The 19,592-nt window shown below is 39.2% G+C and overlaps 1 protein-coding gene across 1 annotated transcript in view; it reads right to left on the bottom strand.

Moving 5' to 3' along the window:
* Spta1 (spectrin alpha, erythrocytic 1) overlaps positions 1 to 19,592 on the bottom strand; it is a 76,392-nt gene that overhangs the window by 53,826 nt on the left and 2,974 nt on the right. The window contains exons 4-14 of the mRNA XM_026407964.2: positions 17,791 to 17,931; positions 16,867 to 17,013; positions 14,739 to 14,872; positions 14,039 to 14,183; positions 6,487 to 6,641; positions 5,316 to 5,451; positions 5,072 to 5,173; positions 3,597 to 3,734; positions 2,860 to 2,970; positions 780 to 857; positions 483 to 638 (exon numbers count right to left, since the gene is read on the bottom strand). Of these exons, the coding sequence (XP_026263749.2) occupies positions 483 to 638; positions 780 to 857; positions 2,860 to 2,970; positions 3,597 to 3,734; positions 5,072 to 5,173; positions 5,316 to 5,451; positions 6,487 to 6,641; positions 14,039 to 14,183; positions 14,739 to 14,872; positions 16,867 to 17,013; positions 17,791 to 17,931 (1,443 nt within the window). The remainder of the gene's footprint in view (positions 1 to 482; positions 639 to 779; positions 858 to 2,859; positions 2,971 to 3,596; positions 3,735 to 5,071; positions 5,174 to 5,315; positions 5,452 to 6,486; positions 6,642 to 14,038; positions 14,184 to 14,738; positions 14,873 to 16,866; positions 17,014 to 17,790; positions 17,932 to 19,592) is intronic.

The following is a 19,592-nucleotide window of genomic DNA, read 5'->3' as shown; positions in this document are numbered from 1 at the left end:
ACAGATCATTTAGCAATCTCTATAGTCACACAAACTTCAACAGTAAAGGGCAAGAATTCAAGCCCAGGTTCACTTTCTCTAGAGTTCATGATTCAACACTTTATGTTAAGTCACCTTCTAAGTAATCAGGTAACTTGGGACCTTTTCCAATGGGATCCTAGGTCTCTTGTATAGAAGAAGTGGTTGTTCCTTCTCAGTGGCAAAACGGAAGAAGTCTACATTAGGTCAGACTCTTGGGTTCCTTTTGAGTTGATGGTATTTTTCTTTTAATTTGAAATGTATCACTGGGATTCATTCATCATATTTTTCTACTATAAGGAGGTTACACAGGCTCTCCTTAGGGGAGAGTCAATACCCTTTTCCCCAAATCTTGTTACCTCATCTATAAATGGAGATCATCATCCATCTGTTCAGCCCCAAGACTGTGATTCCATGAAGACAACTGCTCATGAGGATATCCAGGACCTGGAAACCCTGCCTACCTTGTAATCGTCATCATCTGCCAGCTTTTTCTTCTTGTTAATCCAGTTTTTTAGGTCATCTGAGTCCTGATACAGTTGCTGCAGATCATATGAATCCTGCAGCATTTTACGACGAGTGGCAGCCTTGTCTCGTAGGGCGTCCCGCCGGCTCAACAACTGCAGAGACCATGAGTAAACTTAATGTCTGCAAAGCCAAATGTGGATGCCTGAGATTCACCGCCCACCCTGGCCACCAGGACCCAACTGTCCCCATCCCAGTGCACAGGCAGTTAGAAGTTTTGTGCCGTTGGGACTTACCCCATCACGGATAGCAGCAATGTTCTCCGAATCATAATGGTCATTGTCAATCAATTTGTTTGCAGTATTGTCTAAGGTCTGGAAAAAAAAAAATAGAGTGATTTTTCTCTTCAGAGACCACTGAGCCAGCAGTCAGTTTGAGTCACTGTATGAAAATGAAACAGCAATGTGGGAAGACGACAAGTTTGAGAGTCAGAAGATCTAGGTCCTAGTTCTTATTTCTGTTATAAATTGTATTTCAAAATACACTTAATCATGTCAATTAGCTTCTCTGTACCACTTTTTTTATTATAATTATACAGAATTTTATTACACAGAATAGTGGTATTTGTTGTTACATATTCATACACGTGCACCACAATATTTTTTTTCAATCCAGGCTACAGTGAATGAATGAATGCAGATGTCACTAAAAGGTAAATATTTGCTCTATTCAAATAGAAAAAAATGGCTATTTATATAAAACCACACCCAGTGGCCAGTATCTATATAATCTCTCTCTTTCTGAGTCTTCATCCCCCCAACTCCATTCATTAACCTATAATATATATCTCCAGCTATATAGGGGAGGGGAGTCAGAAATTCTGAGAGTGAATTTTTACCCTTATTCATACATACTCCCCAAATTGCTGTATTTTAAATGGATTAATTGATTAGAATTGGAAAATAACATAAAGCAAATGATAACACTATAAAAATTATTATATACTATTGGCTTTTGAGAATCAACAGATAAGCATATGGATTAAGAAGGGGCCATATTAATCATCAAATTGATTAGGCAAGGAAATAGGGGGAGGGATGAAAATAGGGAAAGGGGAAGTACTGGTGACTGATCAGAGCACATTATAGTCCAGGCTTATGTAACTATGTCAAAATGAACCCCAACATTATGCATAACTATAATGCACTAATATTTTTAATTGAAAACAAAAATTTAAATAAAATAAATAAAAAGTAATCCATTCATTTAAAAAGGGAAGACTTAGAATTTGACTGTCAGTTTTGATGCTGGTGGTGGCAATGGTGTATGTGTATGTGTGTGTGTGTGTGTGTGTGTGTGAGAGAGAGAGAGAGAGAGAGAGAGAGAGAGAGAGAGAGAGAGATTATATATTGCTTATATATTGATCAGTTTTCTGAAATGTTATTACCAATGGTTCACCAAATATCTCAATCATAGTATTAGATGAGAAACACAAAGACGAAAACACAGTAGAAAGCATAAATATACCATAAAGGAAAAGAACAGATATTACTTAGATATCTAGATATTACAAAAGAAAATTATAGTAAGATATTACTAGAATGGAGAAACAAAAAATTCAAATGTTTAAGTGATAATCCTATATTAAATATGGACCCAATAGTTTTTATTTATGCTGCAGAAAAAAATAAGAGCCATCATCCACTTCATCAGAAGAAATAATTGCCTACCATCTTAAAAATCTTTCTAAATGTGTTTTTCAGGGAAGAAATGTGTTAGAAAAAAATGTATGATTATTTTTCCTGGATGTTTTTTTCTTTTATCTAAAGAAAAATCCTGAATAAGTTCTAGTTTTCAAACTACATAAAAAAATTTACGTTTATAAAATTTAATCAAGGAGTTTTAAAGACAGGAGTAAATATTGCTAAAACAAAACAAGGGGTGGCAACTTTTTTTTCTTTACTTTTTGTTAATTGTACATAACAGTGGAATTTATATGTGCACAAAAATAACAATATATATGATACGATCAGGTTTTTTTCCTCAATACCTTCCCTTTCTCTCCCTGCTTCTCTTCTGTCTCTTTCCTCTGCTCTACTGGTCTCCCTTCTATTTTCATGAGAGTCCCTCCCCTCAACTCTTTCCCCGCTTTTCCTCCCCAGCTTCCAGATGAGAGAAGTCATAGGACCTTTGACTTTCTAAGTTTGGCTTGTATCGCTTCACATGATGCTCTCAACTTAGGGATGGAAATTTATAAAGAATCATCCTCATGCTGTGCCTGAGCGTTACAGGAGTGATTCCACCTAGGGACACCTGTTGGTTAAAGTGTTGTATTCCATCAGGAAGCCAATGCCTCAGTCAGGGCCCATTTCTTACTGTGATCTTCTCTTCTTGGGCAGTAAAGGCTTCCTCAAAGTCGTCGTGCTTCTGCAGAAGGGCATTTACACTGCCCACAGAGTTTCCCAGCTCTTCATTTTTCAGGAATTCCTGTAGAAGACAGAAAGAAACATCCCAGATGTCCTCACTGGTGGAAAATACTCCTCTTAGCCTATCTAAGGAAGAAAGCAAAGGGAGTTGGAGCGCAAGGTGGGATTTAGTGCAAATCAGGAAGGTATGTAGGAATTAACCTCACATAGTAGGAGCTGTCGACATCCTTCCTAATGATTTCAATTTTCAATAGAGGATAGACAGACCCTCTCTCACTGGGTCTATCCACATGGAATTCACTCCACCAATCTAAGCATCATCTCAATTGAAGAAAACTATCTCCAAAGGACCACTTACCTTTTCCAAGAAATCTTATCTGATTAACATTGCTTGACTCATTACAATTTTTTCTACCAGACCCCTTAACAATTTGACACTCCTTTAACCTTATGTTCAGTTGTGCTCAAGCCTGTGTGCTGTCTTTAAATATTTTTCTATGCATTTGCCCATGAGAGTATTGTAGGGGTCATATAGTGGCTTCTATTTACTTTTTGTCATGGGTTACCATTCAGTTCCCCAGTACAAGTTCCAGCCCAAAGCAGTGGCTGTGAGATGTTAATCACAGCCATGGTGGTAAATGAAGGGTGCAAGAAGTGGTTTAAGACTGACTGGAACCTTCCAGTTACCTCTTGTCTGTTCATCCAACTGTCCACCTGCTCACGGTCCCGGCAGAAGAGATGAAAGTCCAGGCATTGCTGGTATTGTTGCTGACGCTTGGACCACAGCTCCCTCAGGGCAATCCAGTTGTTTTTAAGTGTTGTCATCTTTGGGAAGGAGAAGATAATGTATCAGAAGAACATTGAATTAATTTATTTTATCTTATATTTACTACGAAGCTTATCAATGCAAACCCTTTTGAATGTTACAAAAATGAATAGAAAATGGGATTAGATTACAATCCAACATCTAAGCAAATAGTTGTGGTCTAGAGAAACTGGAATAAATGCCACAAAAGAGATTAAATGTACTGTATATGTAAAGAAGGAAGAAAAGATTAATTCAAATTGGATTAATTAGGGAGTAAATGTAGGAAAAAGTATGAGAAGTATTGTACAAAATGGAGATTTAAATAACAGAACAGAGGGGTAGTATCAGGATTGTAGGAGGCCATAACACTGGGAATAAGTGGATATTATTAGGATACTAATAATTAGGTTATAGAATGTGCTATAGAAGACAATGTAATAGGTAGACTAATCGCTAGATAGTTCATGAAGTTGAATTTCACAAAGCACTTAAAATGTCAGACTGAGGAGTTGGCCTTTTACACTGAAAAAGAAATAAGAACAATCCAAGAAAGAAGAAAAGAACACATTTTCAAAATTAGAAAAAATAGTCTTTGTTTCTGACCAACCATCTGCCCAAGAAATTCTAGTTTATTATAGTTGCTGCTATAAACTTCATCAAAAAAGCAGCACACATTTTCAGAATCTCAGGATAATGGCTAGGTTTTCATGGATTTAGGGTTGTGCCAAAGAATAAAATCCATATTATAATTTTACCACAGAGTTCTGGGGAAATTGAAAATATCTTTATTTCAACCTTACCCATCACACAGAGCTGGAGGCTGGAGTCTAGTAGGATAAAAAGAGGCATGCAAATCTTATTGTGACTGTCACCTGGAAGACTGTTTGGATTCTGTGACTGGATCAAAATCTCTGGGTCAGGGGGTTAAGACAATTCCCTGTGTTCTGGAATGTTAGAATGATGGCAAATCTGCTTTCCTGGGACTTCTGTGTTGAAAATTTCGAGGTATACAGGAGGTAGGAAAATCAGCATGATTTGAGATGGTAAAAAGAAGAGAGGAAAAGGTACAGATAGCAGCCATATGGCAGACACCAAGCTAGGCACCACAGGGGACCTGAACTTTAAGAAGGTACAGACCTCATTGAATTTACAATCTAGATATGAGGAGGAGGATGTGATAAAGTGAAGCAGCGTATAGAAGAGTCTAAATTGTGTGAGGTTTTAAGTTAGGGAGAAGTCAGAGAGTGAATGAAATAGACTCAAAGGTAAGCAACCACTCATCATGCTGTCAGGTGACACAGTTTAGGTAAAGCATATGCGAAAAGATCTCACAAAGCCTGTTCAACTAGGTTACCTTTTCCTGAATTTCATCAGAGGCTTCATGGTTGCCATCCAAGAGCTCCCAACCAGTCATTTCAGCATTTTCAAATCGGTCATCATAAGAATCAATCTCGTGCTGTGGCCACACAAAACAAACAAACAAACAAACAAACAAAAAACCAAAAATGTCTCAAACACAGCCGAAAACCTCCCGGCATTCTTGGTGATGATGCAAACTCCTCCTTCCTCCTTTGACTGGGTAGACCTTTCCTGTCTACCTTATGTTGCAGATGCCTGTCCAGCAAGGCTTCCCCAGCAGCCACGTCTGCGGGCAGCTCATCGGCGTTGATCAGAGCAGTCTTCTCCTTCATCCAGCCTGAGAGCTCATCGTAGTCAGATAAGAACCTCTGGTACCTGTGGAAAAGGTGAGGTAACGGAGAGGAAGGAGAAAAACGAAAGTGAAAGGACTTTGAACAGAGTTAGGGTCAGACTGAGTTCAGATGGGTGAGATGTTCCTCAACCTCATCCTTCCCTTCCCTCTCCCTCATGGACTTCCTGTGGTTTGCAGTCAGCAATCCTTTCGTGCTGTAAAGTCCTTCACAGAAGGCTCACTATTCCTAGATGTCATGGGGATTGCAATGCACAGTCATTAAATCTCTACCACCACGAGGTCACAGAACCCCAGCAGTACTTGAATAAAATGCAATGTAACCAATATATAAATAGATGTCATCTAAATAACAGAAAGCACCATGTGGGAGAAGGGCCAGGATTGAGATGGGATTCCTTGTATCTTAGCTCACATTTAACACTATTAATAAAAAACAACAAAAAAAAAACTTCAGGGTAGGTAGTAGGGAATGGATTCTATTGTTATATTGTGTGCACATGTGAACACGTTAACAACGAGAATCCCACTGTTGTGTGTGATTATACTGTACCAGTAAAAATAATTCAAAAAACTGAAACAATGGTTACCCATTCAAAGATTTTTGATTTGCAGTCATATCAATGAGATAAGTACTATCTTCTGGTAATTTAACTACTAACCATAAAAATTAACAAAATTACTAAAACAGTGCCTGGTGACCCTGTTTTTTGTTAGCCTTTAACCTGTAGTTCAGGAAATGATTTGGGAGTTATTTCTATGCTCTTTAGCTTGGAAATTTATTCCAGTTCTGCAGCAGGAGCCAGAATTTTGGAATGTCATATCATCTGCCTTTCCAGCTCTATGGGCCACTTTACAATACCTTGCGATGATACACGCAGGTGAAGTCCAGGGTGCAAGTTGGTGGAGGTGTTATGCTGAGTATCACATCACAAATTAAAACTTTATTTGCCCCCACTAAATAGACAGGAGAGCTGAGACCCTCACTATTTTCTTCTTTGGACATTACACTTGACACCTGCGGAGGTAAACGGAGCAATAGGAAAGAGGGAATATCTCACCCATAAGAAGCCTGCAGTTTTGCGTATCTGGCAGTAGCCAAGTCACGGATGTGCTGCCAGTCAGAGAGCAGATCCTCCTTCATCTGCTGGATCTCAGGTTTATCCGAAGGATGGGAAACCATCAGCTTGTCTGCTTTGGCACATAACTCCTTTACCTTTGGAATGAAAAAGAAACCTGGTAGGAGATCAAGCATTCTGACTCCTTGTGTCAGATCCATATGATCAGTTACACTTGTGTCATGGCACAAGTGTAACTGATCATATGAGTAATAATAATTTACAAGTATATTTATGTTGATATATGTGAATTGGGGTATTAAGAGATTATAGAAGAGGGTGGAGTGGATCTAGGCTGCAACACTCAAGCCCTCCACAGCCTAGAAAGGAAGCAGCTGAGCAGAGAGCCTCCGCAGGAACGCAAAGTCAGGCCCATGACTTTCTACTCCCACCCCTGTGATGAGCAAAACCACTGTAAACTGAACCAACCATGATGGAGGGTTCTGTGTCCCAGATGACCCCCAGAGAACCTGCACCTGCAGGCCCCACACTTGCAGACAACCTCCAAGTGCTTCCAAAGAAGTTCTAATGAAAAGAAGTGGGCACCCACAATTCACAACTGCAGACAGTAGGAGCTCAGATATAGGCAGGCCAACTGACTTTCTATCCCAGTCACAAGAACAGTGCTCTGGCGATCTACATCGGCCATGGTGGGGACTTCTGTACCACACTCCACCCACAGACAGCCTGCGGTTATAGGACCCACACTTGCAGATACTCACAATTTTCTATGCCATTTTAAAGAAGGCTGGCATAAATGAAGACATCTGTTAAGGTCTGTAAATAAGTCAAAAATAACACCTGGTATTTTGCCAGAGAAATGTTAGAGTTCGTAAACAAGTCTGGATGGTGCCTGGCAAAATGTCAGAGGGAGTGGTTTGAGAAGTAACAAAAGTGAGCCATTAAGTGTGGAGATTCCTTATTGGTTGACTGATGTATCTAGTTTATGCTAATTAAGATAAGCTGTGCAAAATGTATAAATAGCTCTGTTGCCCTACAATAAATGGCTCCCATTCCTGCTGCATCAATCTACAGAAGTTATTCGTCACCCCCCGGTTATTTTGCTGCAGCTGGCCTGCGGCAGATGGTGGCCCGTTACGGGGAGCCCCGGGACACTCGGGGGTAAGTGACGAAAAAAAGCTGCCCGTCCCTAGATAGGACGGGAGCAATCTGCTCGTCCCTAGACAGATAGGGCGAGAGGAAAAATGGCCATTTCGAGAAAATGGAGAAGATTGATACAGTATGTTTGTGTCTTGTTTTGTCTCAGTGTATTGTATTGTCTTTGTGATGAAAATATGGAAGGGGTGAGAAGTAAATTAATAAGGGAAAGAGACACCCCAATGAAACCAAGAATAGTTAGGGCATGTGTTGATAAAAGCCCGAGAACTCTAGTCAGAAAGAAAAAGAAAAAGAAAGTTCAGAAGAAAAAGAATTATCAGGAAAAAGTTGCAGCAAAAGGCTATTACTAAATACTTTTCGTTACAGGAGGGTGCGTGAATCGGAATCTGTGCAGCGGCTGCCACGTGCGGGAGCGGGTCATGGTGCAGCAAGTACTTTGCAAGCGGCAGCAGCAGCCGGCTCTTCCACTGCCGAGAGCCCAAATCTAGACCTGACCTGGAGGCACAGTCTCCCAGGCTCTTGCTCCCTGTGTCCAGTAGCAGTTTGAGTCTGGACACTCCCCGGACTCTCCTCGGGGCCATCTGGGGCTGCCCAGGATGCTACAGCCTGCAGAAGACGCTACCAGCGTCCCTGATGTTTGGTCATTTTCAATGCCAATAACTAAGCTACAATGGTTCTCCCACACCAGGAAGCTAATGAGTAATGAGCACTATTAAGGCTTATTTCAAATGTAGAAAACCTTGAGATAATGTACTAAATTGTTCAGAAGGTTGTTTTATTAGTAGAATGCTACAAGATTTTCTTTAGCCATCCTGAGTTCCTGCCTTCATCCCAGTGCCAGTGAAAACGAGGGTGGAAGAATTTCCAGTGTTGCTGAAAACCGGAGGAGATTTCGGCTGAGAACCTGACAAGACTTCGGATCAAGCTAGCTGCCTGCAGAACTTACCTGGACTGTGATTTAAGCTAGCTGCCTGCAGAACTTACCTGGACTGTGATTTAAGCTAGCTGCCTGCAGAACTTACCTGGACTGTGATTTAAGCTAGCTGCCTGCAGAACTTACCTGGACTGTGATTTACCTGGACTGTGAGTTATTCTATTGAGATACTGCATTACCTGGACTGAGACAACAAACTGTAATGTACAACAAATTGTAACTCTTTATCTTTGCTAACGGTGTCATTGCTGGTATAATTTTTCCAAGGGCTTCTTCCATGGAGCCATAAGTTGGCTTGGTATTGTTACATTTTGTATCCTCACTTTCTGTTTGTAGCAGGTTATTTATGGTGTTTCTGTAAAAACCACTATGGTCTTTATTTAAATTAAACAAAAGGGGGAATTGTTAAGGTCTGTAAATAAGTCAAAAATAACACCTGGTATTTTGCCAGAGAAATGTTAGAGTTCGTAAACAAGTCTGGATGGTGCCTGGCAAAATGTCAGAGGGAGTGGTTTGAGAAGTAACAAAAGTGAGCCATTAAGTGTGGAGATTCCTTATTGGTTGATTGATGTATCTAGTTTATGCTAATTAAGATAAGCTGTGCAAAATGTATAAATAGCTCTGTTGCCCTACAATAAATGGCTCCTATTCCTGCTGTATCAACGTGCACAAGTTATTCGTCACCCCCCCAGCTATTTTGCTGCAGCTGGCCTGCGGCAGACATCAAAATTAAAACTAAAGGAATGGATAACCTTTGCAATAAATTAATTTCTAGAAATTTTCCAAGCCTCGGGAATGAGGGAAATTTAATACAAGAGGCATTTAGAACCCCGAGTAGGCAAGATCAAAAAAGATCCTCTCCAAGACAGATTATAATTAAAATGTCTAACAAGCAAAATAGGGAGAGGATCTTAAAAGTCATAAGAAAAGAACAGCAGGTCACATTTAGAGGTAAGCCAAAAAGAATTTTCTCAACCTGGATCCTAAAATACAAGAAGACATGGAATAATATATAATAAGCTCTGACTAAAAGCAGTTGCCAACCAAAATTAATATACCCAGTGAAACCATTCTTCAGAATTGAAGTTGAAATAAAAACTTTCCATGATAAGCAGAAACTAGAAGAATTCATAACCACTAAGCCTACACTACAACACATACTCAATATTTCATGCAGAAGAAATGACAAATAAAAATCAAAGCCAACATACGGATGAATATTACTAGTAATAATAATGAATTAAAGAAAAATCAAGTCTGAATTAAGCATTAGAAAAAATCAAAATGGCAAGAAATAAATCGTATCTCTTAATAATACTGAATGTAAATGGTCTAAACTGTTCCATCAAAATACATAAAGGAGCAGAATTGTTTTTTAAAGCAAGACTCAGCCACATTTTCCTTATAAGAGACTCACCTAATAGGCAAAGACATCCATAGGTTGAAGATGAGAGAATGGAAATAGATATACCATGCAAATGAAGACCAAAAGCAAGCAGAAAGGCTACTCCCAGATCAAAGTAGACTACAAGCCCAAATTAATATTTCATCCTTTGGCAGTTGAATTCATTTTGTTATTGGCAGCACATGAAACTTTCTCTAAATAGATCTTATTTTAGAGCAAAACACACTACTTAGAAATTACAAAAATGGAAATAATTCCTTGCATCCTATCAGATCATGATGGAAATTAGAAATCAGCAAGATAAAAAACAGAAATTATTTTAACACCTGGAAATAAAACAAGGCACCTTTAAATGAGGAGTAAATCAGGAAAGAAATTTAAAAGTTCTTAAAATGAGAATAGTGATACAACAATTAAAATCTCTGGGACGATAGGAAGGTAATTGTAAGAAGAAAGTTTATGGCATTAAGTCCCTACTTTAAAAAGAAAAAAAGAAAGATCCCAAATAAATAATTGATAATGTTATGCCTCAAGACCCTAGAAAAAGACCTTAAAAGTGTCAAAAATCCATCAAAGACAGGAAATTATGAGGATCAGAGCTGAAATTAATGAAATTGAGAATGAAACACAGTAACATGATTGATGCAACAAATAATCAGTTCTTTGAAATGATAAGCGAGATTGATTTAAACAAAGAGAGAGAGAGAGAGGCACTTCTGAATTCCAGAGTATCTTTAGAAACTATTTTGAAGTTTTATATTCTAATACACTGGAAAATTTAGATAATATTGACAAATTTTTAAGACACATATGATCCACCCAAATTGAACCATGTAGATATAGAAAACTGAACAGAACCATGTCAATCAAATGAAATTGAGGCAGCAAGTTTTCTGCATTTATTCCTTTATATTGTCTCCCGAAATTTTACTGTGGGAGTCACAGAAACATTTCTGCCCACAAGGCAAAGAAAATCCCAGTAATACTATACCACTTTGATCACAATTCCTGAAGAACAGATGACTGTGTCAAAATGTAGATACAGGTGACTTTCCACGTGTTACCTTAATTCTTTCATCATACTCAAATATAATCAGGTATTTTGTACGGTTTGGCATTTTTTAAAAATCATTATTCATCAAATCCTAGGATTTAATTATTTACTATTATTTTAAAAAAGAACAAAAACCAGAAAACAAATGAGAGAGAGAGAATGAAAGAAGATGCATGGTGGATATTTGTAAAAACTGGTCACAGGGACAGAGTTACAATGAAAGAACAGCAGTGTGGATCTTTCTGTGGGTTGATTGCTCTGTGGACACTCAGTAGTAACTGGTTTCAGTTGTGGCTAACATTATAAAGGGAGGAAATAAAGGACAAGAAACATTCAAGGAGGTAGGCTTCCTCCAAGTTCTAGGATGCATGTGTCTCGTCTTCTAGATATAGGAACTGGGGCTTTTCAGCTTACAGGAGGAAATCTAAAGGTAGATTTACCTCAAGAGTCTCAGTGTTCATCATAGAATGAAAAGAAGAAAATGCCTCCCTGATACACTGAGTGAAGAACAGAAGGAAGCAGGACTCAACTGCAACAGAAGAAAATGTGGACAGATGGTTCTAGCCATAGGGTAGTTTACTGAGAGAGACTAGAGAAATATCCTCAAAGATACCATTTTATTTTTATATTCTGAAATATATAACAGAAGACAATAGAATATAAATCATATAAGTATATTTAAATAAAAATAATTTGAATAAAATTAAAGACTATTCAGTATCCCATGAACTTGGATAAGCAAGAATTATATAAGATCAACACGCATAAATCAAAGGCGTTCCTGTATATGAGCGACAAATCCTCTGAAACGGAAATGAGGACAACTACTCCATTCACAATATGCCCCCAAAAAATAAAATACTTGGGAATCAACCTAACAAAAGAGGTGAAAGATTTATACAATGAAAATTACAGAACCCTAAAGAAAGACATAGAAGAAGACCTTAGAAGATGGAAAAACATACCCTGCTCATGGATAGGCAGAACTAACATCATCAAAATGGCGATATTACCAAAAGTTCTCTATAAGTTCAATGCAATGCCAATCAAAATCCCAACAGCATATCTTGTAGAAATAGATAAAAGAATCATGAAATTCATATGGAATAATAAAAGACCCAGAATAGCAAAAACAATACTAAGCAGGAAGTGTGAATCAGGCGGTATAGCTATACCAGACTTCAAACTATACTACAGAGCAATAGTAACAAAAACAGCATGGTACTGGTACCAAAACAGGCGGGTGGACCAATGGTACAGAATAGAGGACACAGCAACCAATCCACAAAACTACAACTATCTTATTTTTGATAAAGGGGCTAAAAGCATGCAATGGAGGAAGGATAGCATCTTCAACAAATGGTGCTGGGAAAACTGGAAATCCATTTGCACCAAAATGAATCTGAATCCCTATCTCTCGCCGTGCACAAAAGTTAACTCAAAATGGATCAAGGAGCTTGATATTAAATCTGAGACACGGCATCTGATAGAAGAAAAAGTTGGTTATGATCTACACGCTGTGGGATCGGGCTCCAAATTCCTCAATAGGACACCCATAGCGCTAGAGTTAACAAATAGAATCAACAAATGGGACTTACTCAAACTAAAAAGTTTTTTCTCAGCAAAAGAAACAATAAGAGAGATAAATAGGGAGCCTACATCCTGGGAACAAATCTTTACTCCACACACTTCAGATAGAGCCCTAATAACCAGAATATACAAAGAACTCAAAAAATTAGACAATAAGATAACAAATAACCCAATCAATAAATGGGCCAAGGACCTGAACAGACACTTCTCAGAGGAGGACATACAATCAATCAACAAGTACATGAAAAAATGCTCACCATCGCTAGCAGTCAGAGAAATGCAAATCAAAACTACCCTAAGATACCATCTCACTCCAGTAAGACTGGCAGCCTTTAGGAAGTCAAACAACAATAAGTGCTGGAGAGGATGCGGGGAAAAGGGCACTCTTGTTCATTGCTGGTGGGACTGCAAATTGGTGCAGCCAATTTGGAAAGCAGTATGGAGATTTCTCGGAAAGCTGGGAATGGAACCACCATTTGACCCAGCTATTCCCCTTCTCGGTCTATTCCCTAAAGCCCTAACAAGAGCATGCTACAGGGACACTGCTACATCGATGTTCATAGCAGCTCAATTCACGATAGCAAGACTGTGGAACCAGCCTAGATGCCCTTCAATAGATGAATGGATAAAAAAAATGTGGCATTTATACACTATGGAGTATTACTCTGCATTAAAAAATGACAAAATTATAGAATTTGGAGGGAAATGGATGGCATTAGAGCAGATTATGCTAAGTGAAGCTAGTCAATCTTTAAAAAACAAATACCAAATGACTCCTTTGATATAAGGGGTGTAAACAAGGACAGGGTAGGGACGAAGAGCTTGAGAAGAATATTTACATTAAACAGGGATGAGAGGTGGGAGGGAAAGGGAGTGAGAAGGGAAATTGCATGGAAATGGAAGGCGATCCTCAGGGTTATACAAAATGTCATATAAGAGGTAAGGAGGGGTAAGTCAAGAGAATACAAATGGAAGACATGATTTACAGTAGAAGGGGTAGAGAGAGAAAAGGGGAGGGGAGGGGAGGGGAGGGGAGGGGGGATAGTAGACAATAGGACAGACAGCAGAATACATCAGACACTAGAAAGGCAATATGTCAATCAATGGAAGGGTAACTGATGTGATACAGCAATTTGTATACGGGGTAAAAGCGGGAGTTCATAATCCACTTGAATCAAACCGTGTAATATGATGTATTAAGAACTATGTAATGTTATGAACGACCAATAAAAAAAAAAAATAGAATAAAGAAAAATATTCAAATGTCACATAATTTCTCCTTTGTTGAAAATAGTGGATGTAGGGTGTCCTTTGAAGGCATGGAGTTAGGCAAGAGGTCTATAAAATACATTTTCTAATTGCAGGGGTCAGCCATTCCTTCAACTTGTCTTACCTTGTCGTCCATGACAGCAAGGTTTCTCTCAAGTCCCTTATGATTGTGAAACAGGGCCTCAGAACTAACAAGATCTTTGCCATAGTCCTCAGAGGTGACTAGAGGCTCCTTCTCCTTGATCCACTGCATGGCTTCAGTCATATCCCTACGAGACATTAACATGAGCTCCAACAAAACAAGATGGCAGGCATTGCAAGACAAAGAGAGCCACAGAGCATGGAGCATGCACCAGCCTCATTCTCCCAGGTAGCAATTACCTACTTTCCTCCATACTAGCAGAAAGTAATTTAAAATATTTTTTCTTGTTATTTGTTTCCATTGAGATGTTAAGAAACTATGCCTCCTGATGGTTGAGCATCCAGAGATGCTTCCCATATCTGAATCAGCTATTCATGAGAACTTTCTTTCTTCCCAAATCCACCTTCCACCCCCATCTAATTCTTAATCACTTTTCTGCAGAGCTCCCATCACTATTATGCAAGGACTGTTATTTCTGAGGTTATTGTTTTGGTCTCCCCCCACTACGGTATTGGCTATAGACTGGATCACAGTCTCCTTAATTCCTTTGCTGTCCGAAAGGCAAGCACATGATGCACTTTGGTTTGAGTTATTGATCACTAATTGCTAAGAGGAGTAGACAGAGGCCAAATGGCATGTTGCTATTTAATAGTCTTCTATGAGACAGTGACCAGATCCACACCTTTTGAATCTCTGGAGGTCCGCAGCACTGTACAGGTTTTCACGTCGCCTGAGAGCCAGATCACAGAGACGCTGCCAGGCTGCGTTCACTTCATCCTGCTTTGTCTTTATCAAAGGCAGCTGAGGATGGCTCTCCTGTGGAAGGAAATCAGCACTGGAGTTATGCAAAGATGAAGTCACATCAAATGTCATTTAAACACATTTTTTTTCATACCGTTTATACTTTGTCAGAAGTAGAGAATGACCACCACAAGTAGACACTGAACTTCACCAGAGCCCTGCTCCCTGGCTCTAACCTGATCCCTGTAACCAAAACACACAAAACCAACCTGCCAGACTTTATATCCTTTGCCTACAGTGCTGGACTAGAATGCCCAGTCGTGATGTTATTTTCAGAGCTCCACAATTTTGATGCCTGCCAAATCCCCTGTAAACTAGAAACCAAGGAGAAGAAAAGAAAATCCCCTTTGTGTGGTATGACAATTTTCCAAAATCCTAGGACTTTGCTTCTTAACTGTTTTGTGGTCATGACTCAATTTTGATGAGTTCTTATATGCCCAAGTCCTCAACTCCTCCTGTCCCCATTTCTTTCCCATTCCATTCCCATTCCCAAGTTTCTTCATACATAGTTTCTACATCCTCCTTCTAAAGTGTATGGTCCTATCTGCTCTACTATAAATACCCACGCCAAGGAGCAGAAGATGCACTCTAATTGTATTGGATTCATCTTTTCTGTGGTAGACTGGAAAAAAAATGGGGATCATGCTGTTTTGTCACTTCTCCTTCTAAGAGATGGAGTTTGTTTCCTCACACCTTGGCTTAGGGTCAACCTTTATCCTGCTTACCAACAGAATATGGTACAAGTAATTTTCTATGAGTTCCAGCAGCTAGGTCTCTAGAAACCATTTGTTCTCTTGGGACACTGGCATATAAAGAAGAGTGGCCTCCTGAAGAATGAGAGACCACATTGAGAAAATCTTCCTGGCCAGAGCCCAAACACAGGGTGGAAGCCATCTTAGGTCCTTCACCACTGAGTGGGGCCACCAAATAACTTCAATCACACGAGAGGACCAGGTGAGATCAGGAGAATGGCCCAGTCCAGCAGCTCAACTATCCGGCCAATGGACTCATGAACAAAAGACACATTTGTTGTTTTAGATTTCGTGTTGGTTTTTAAAGAAGTAATAGACAAATGGGAAACTTGTACGACAAGAGAAAAAAAAATGGTAGAGAGGGAAAACGTAGAGCATTGGCCATGTGGCCTGGAAAAAAATTAGGAAACATTGGCTGGTTTTCCTTCTTCAGAATCCATTCTTCTGAATTCTTGTTAATAAAGAGCTAGGAACATTCCTACTATGGGTTGTGATCGTCATGAAACTGGAAGTGGATAAGCACAATATAGCCAACTGTTAAGAGATATGTGTGTGTGTGTGTGTGTGTGTGTGTGTGTGTGTGTATTAGATGAAATCCTGGCTTTCCTCTCTCTATTCTTCTGGAAAGAGAAAGAAGAAAACTGGGAAGACTGATTCTATGCAGACACACACAGTGTCTTTGCATATACTAAGATCACTTATTCCCATACTGACCCTTTGCTTACTCAGAGACTAAAAATTTATTTCAGGCATTTCTTTATAAATGATAGTAAAACTAACTCTGTTCTCCTTTCCACCCCCTAAAACTCATGTACAATATCATTGTATAATATAGCACGTTGTGTCTAAGCACGTGTGTCTGTGTGTGTATGTGTGTGTGGGTGTATAAGCACACATAAATTTTGTATTCCCTGCTAACTTATTCTTGCTTCTTTTCATGAACAAAGACTGCCCTATAAATATGTGTGATTAATGTACTGCATAATACAGCAGTAAATTCATTGCTCCTTATAGACTTAACTCCTTTACACACAGAGACACACATACACACATATTCACACAGATACATTTCCATGAACTGGCCAGGGGTAGATAGATTCAAAGGGGAGAGGAAAGTGCTCAGGTTATGTTACTACAGGAATATGCTACCCTCTGTTTTATCACCATGTTTGATTGCCCTCCTATCCACCTATCTGTGGCCAGAAATTCTTGGAGGCCAGAATCCTTTCCCTGAAAGGACTCTCACTCCCATCTTACCGCAGCACACTCGTCGGCATACTGGTTCACTCCATCCACTCTCTCCTGTCGAGCTTCCAGTTCTTTTTGGAACTCTTCAAACTTCTTATGCAAAATTTCTGTTCTCTCCCAGTCCTCACCCAGCTCTGCGGATGTCACTATAGCTTCCTGTAGATACAGCAAAGTTTACTGACCCACTAATAAACATTTAGGAGTTTCTGCAGGTCAAAAGAATAAAACCTCTGCATTCTGAGATGCAGATCCTGGGGGAACCTGGGAAAACAGCCCCCAACCCCAGGAAAAGCCAGAAACCAGAGTGCGCTTCTTGAATGGGCACCTTGGCCAAGGGAACAGGGATCTCTGAAAGAAATCTTCAGTAAGATCAGGTGCACTGTTCGCCCAAGCCTCTGGAAGTACCCTGTTATGTTTTTGGAAGGTGAGGAGTCAATTCATTCTGATTCTACTCCAACACCCTTTTGTAAATACTAAATATCTTACAACACATTGCACTAGGTACACATTTGTGTACATATTCAATCTTAAATATGAGAACATTCCCTAAGCATTTAGAAAAATAAAACCCATGGATATAGGAACTGAGAGGAGATTAGAGAAAGAGCTGGAAATACTCTCAGTCAAGCCCCAGAGTATGAACAGAAGTTAAAGATCCCAGGAGGTAGAACAGGGATAAGCCCAGATCATATTTCAAGTGGTATTCTTCATGTAAGTCTTGTCTTCTCCATATCTGGATCCATAGGTTTAAGCTTATGCCCTACAATGGCAATCTCCAAAATCTCTCTCAATCTTTGCCAGAATCCCCGGGCCTCCCATGGAATGAATGCCAAGAACAAACACTCTGACTTCTTTGTGAGCAGTCTGCAGGGAGTTGCTATGAAGTTCCTGGGACAGAAGGAAGGGAGGCCCTGTATGCATTCTGTCCTTTACCTTGTCTCCAATCCATTCCAAGATATCTTCACACTCCTGTAAGTATTGTTGGAACTTCAGGATCTGCAACAGCCGGTTGCCTTTCTCCTGCATCAACTCCATCAGCAGTTCCCACAGGTTGGAGAGTTCTTCCAGGTGGGCCTTTGCGAGACAGAGGCAGAATCATTTAGGTACAGAGGATTTGAAGCAGGTACTGACTCAGAGACTTGTGCAGAAAAAAGAGCTGGATTAATGATTCCTCTTCCCATTCATTTATGCATTAATTGGTCAACAAATATCTAAAGAAAGAAATAGGATGCATATGAAAACAGCTCTTACACTAGACCAAATATAATCTTGCATGGGAGAAATTTTTGCAAAAACGCCTTGGGGTTTTAAGGTGGAATAATGACAATAAAATGAACAGGAAGACAGATGCATGGTACAGTGCTTATTTGAACTGAACCTTAGGGATCAGAAAGATTTTTGACAGGTAGATGATAGGTAGAAAATGTTCTAAGAATAGCAAATAACTGTGGTAATGCTAGAGAAGAAACAGCACTGAGTGTTTGACAGAAAGTAGAAAAGCTACAATTTTGCTGAGTTACTGGAAATCAGTAGCACCAAAACAGTAAGAGTATTTGGAGGCTATATAATTTGAGACCATATAGAGTGTTTTGATTGCCACTTTAGCTCAGAACACCATGTAACACATTTCTTGTACAACTGAAGTTGCCATCTTTGTCATACCTTCAAGAATTATATTTTTTCAGCTCCTATGTTGCTCAAGGTAGCATGTGGACTGCATTTCTCTAATAGCCCTAATGATTTTGACAGATGGTAGATGTTTTTATCATTTCTCAAATCAATGTAGAATATTAGTTACCGAATGATACAAAATTGTTTCTATTTTACATAAATTTTGAAATTTTCATTGTGAGTTCTTTCGAATAAGACTCTTTTCTGGTTAAAGTCTATATTCCCTTATCATATTTTATTGATAGTAAAATAGACTAGATTTTTTTTTCTTTTTGTATTGGGACTAAACCAGTGCAGTGCTTTACCCTTGAACCACATCCCTGGTCCTTTCTATTGAGACAGGATCTCCCTAAGTTGCTGAGGCTGGCCTCAAATTTGTGATCCTATTGCCTCGGTCTTTCAAATTACCGGGATTCCAGGCATAGAATTTTATGCCACATCCAAAAGACAATCCCCGATTTGAAAACATGTAATATAAGGTTTTTGACAACTTAAAAGTATGTAAACAGTAAAACGTTCACTAATAAAATAAAAGACCATAAATGGCTATATTAATGCAAATATCTAGAGTGCACAGGTTAAGTTAGAAAGTGTTCTCTTTAGTTCTAGGAATATTTTCTGAAGATGGAACTTTAGAGGTTTTGTAGTAAAAGTAAAGGAGAGTTTGAAAATGTATAATATTAGTCGTGAGGCATAGGGTGTGAAAAGAAAGAACTTTCACAGACAAAGAGGAAAGATTTCAAAGTAGATTCAAAGGGGAGACCATCCCTTGTTCAAAAAGTTTAGGAGCCAAGAAGTCTGAAGTTGAGGAAAAAAAACAGAAAAGTCATTGGGAAAAGCTATGAGTTATCTGAGAAACGTGGAGCAGGTTGAAATGGTCTTGATCGTGAACCAATAATCCTACAGTGGCGTCAAGAGGAATGTAGTACCATCTGATGACATCTACCAATCACAGCTCTCTTCCTACTCCAAGGAACACATGACCCCCCCCCCATTACTTCTTCTCCCTCAATCTCAATAGAACACCAGAGGCAGACGCCCTTATTCTTAGCCAGCTACATCAA

The sequence above is a fragment of the Urocitellus parryii genome, chromosome 11, assembly GCF_045843805.1.
Source record: "Urocitellus parryii isolate mUroPar1 chromosome 11, mUroPar1.hap1, whole genome shotgun sequence".
In the NCBI taxonomy this organism is placed as follows: Eukaryota; Metazoa; Chordata; class Mammalia; order Rodentia; family Sciuridae; genus Urocitellus; species Urocitellus parryii.
Note: the sequence above shows the minus strand (reverse complement) of the source record. Positions and strands in the feature narration are given on the sequence as shown.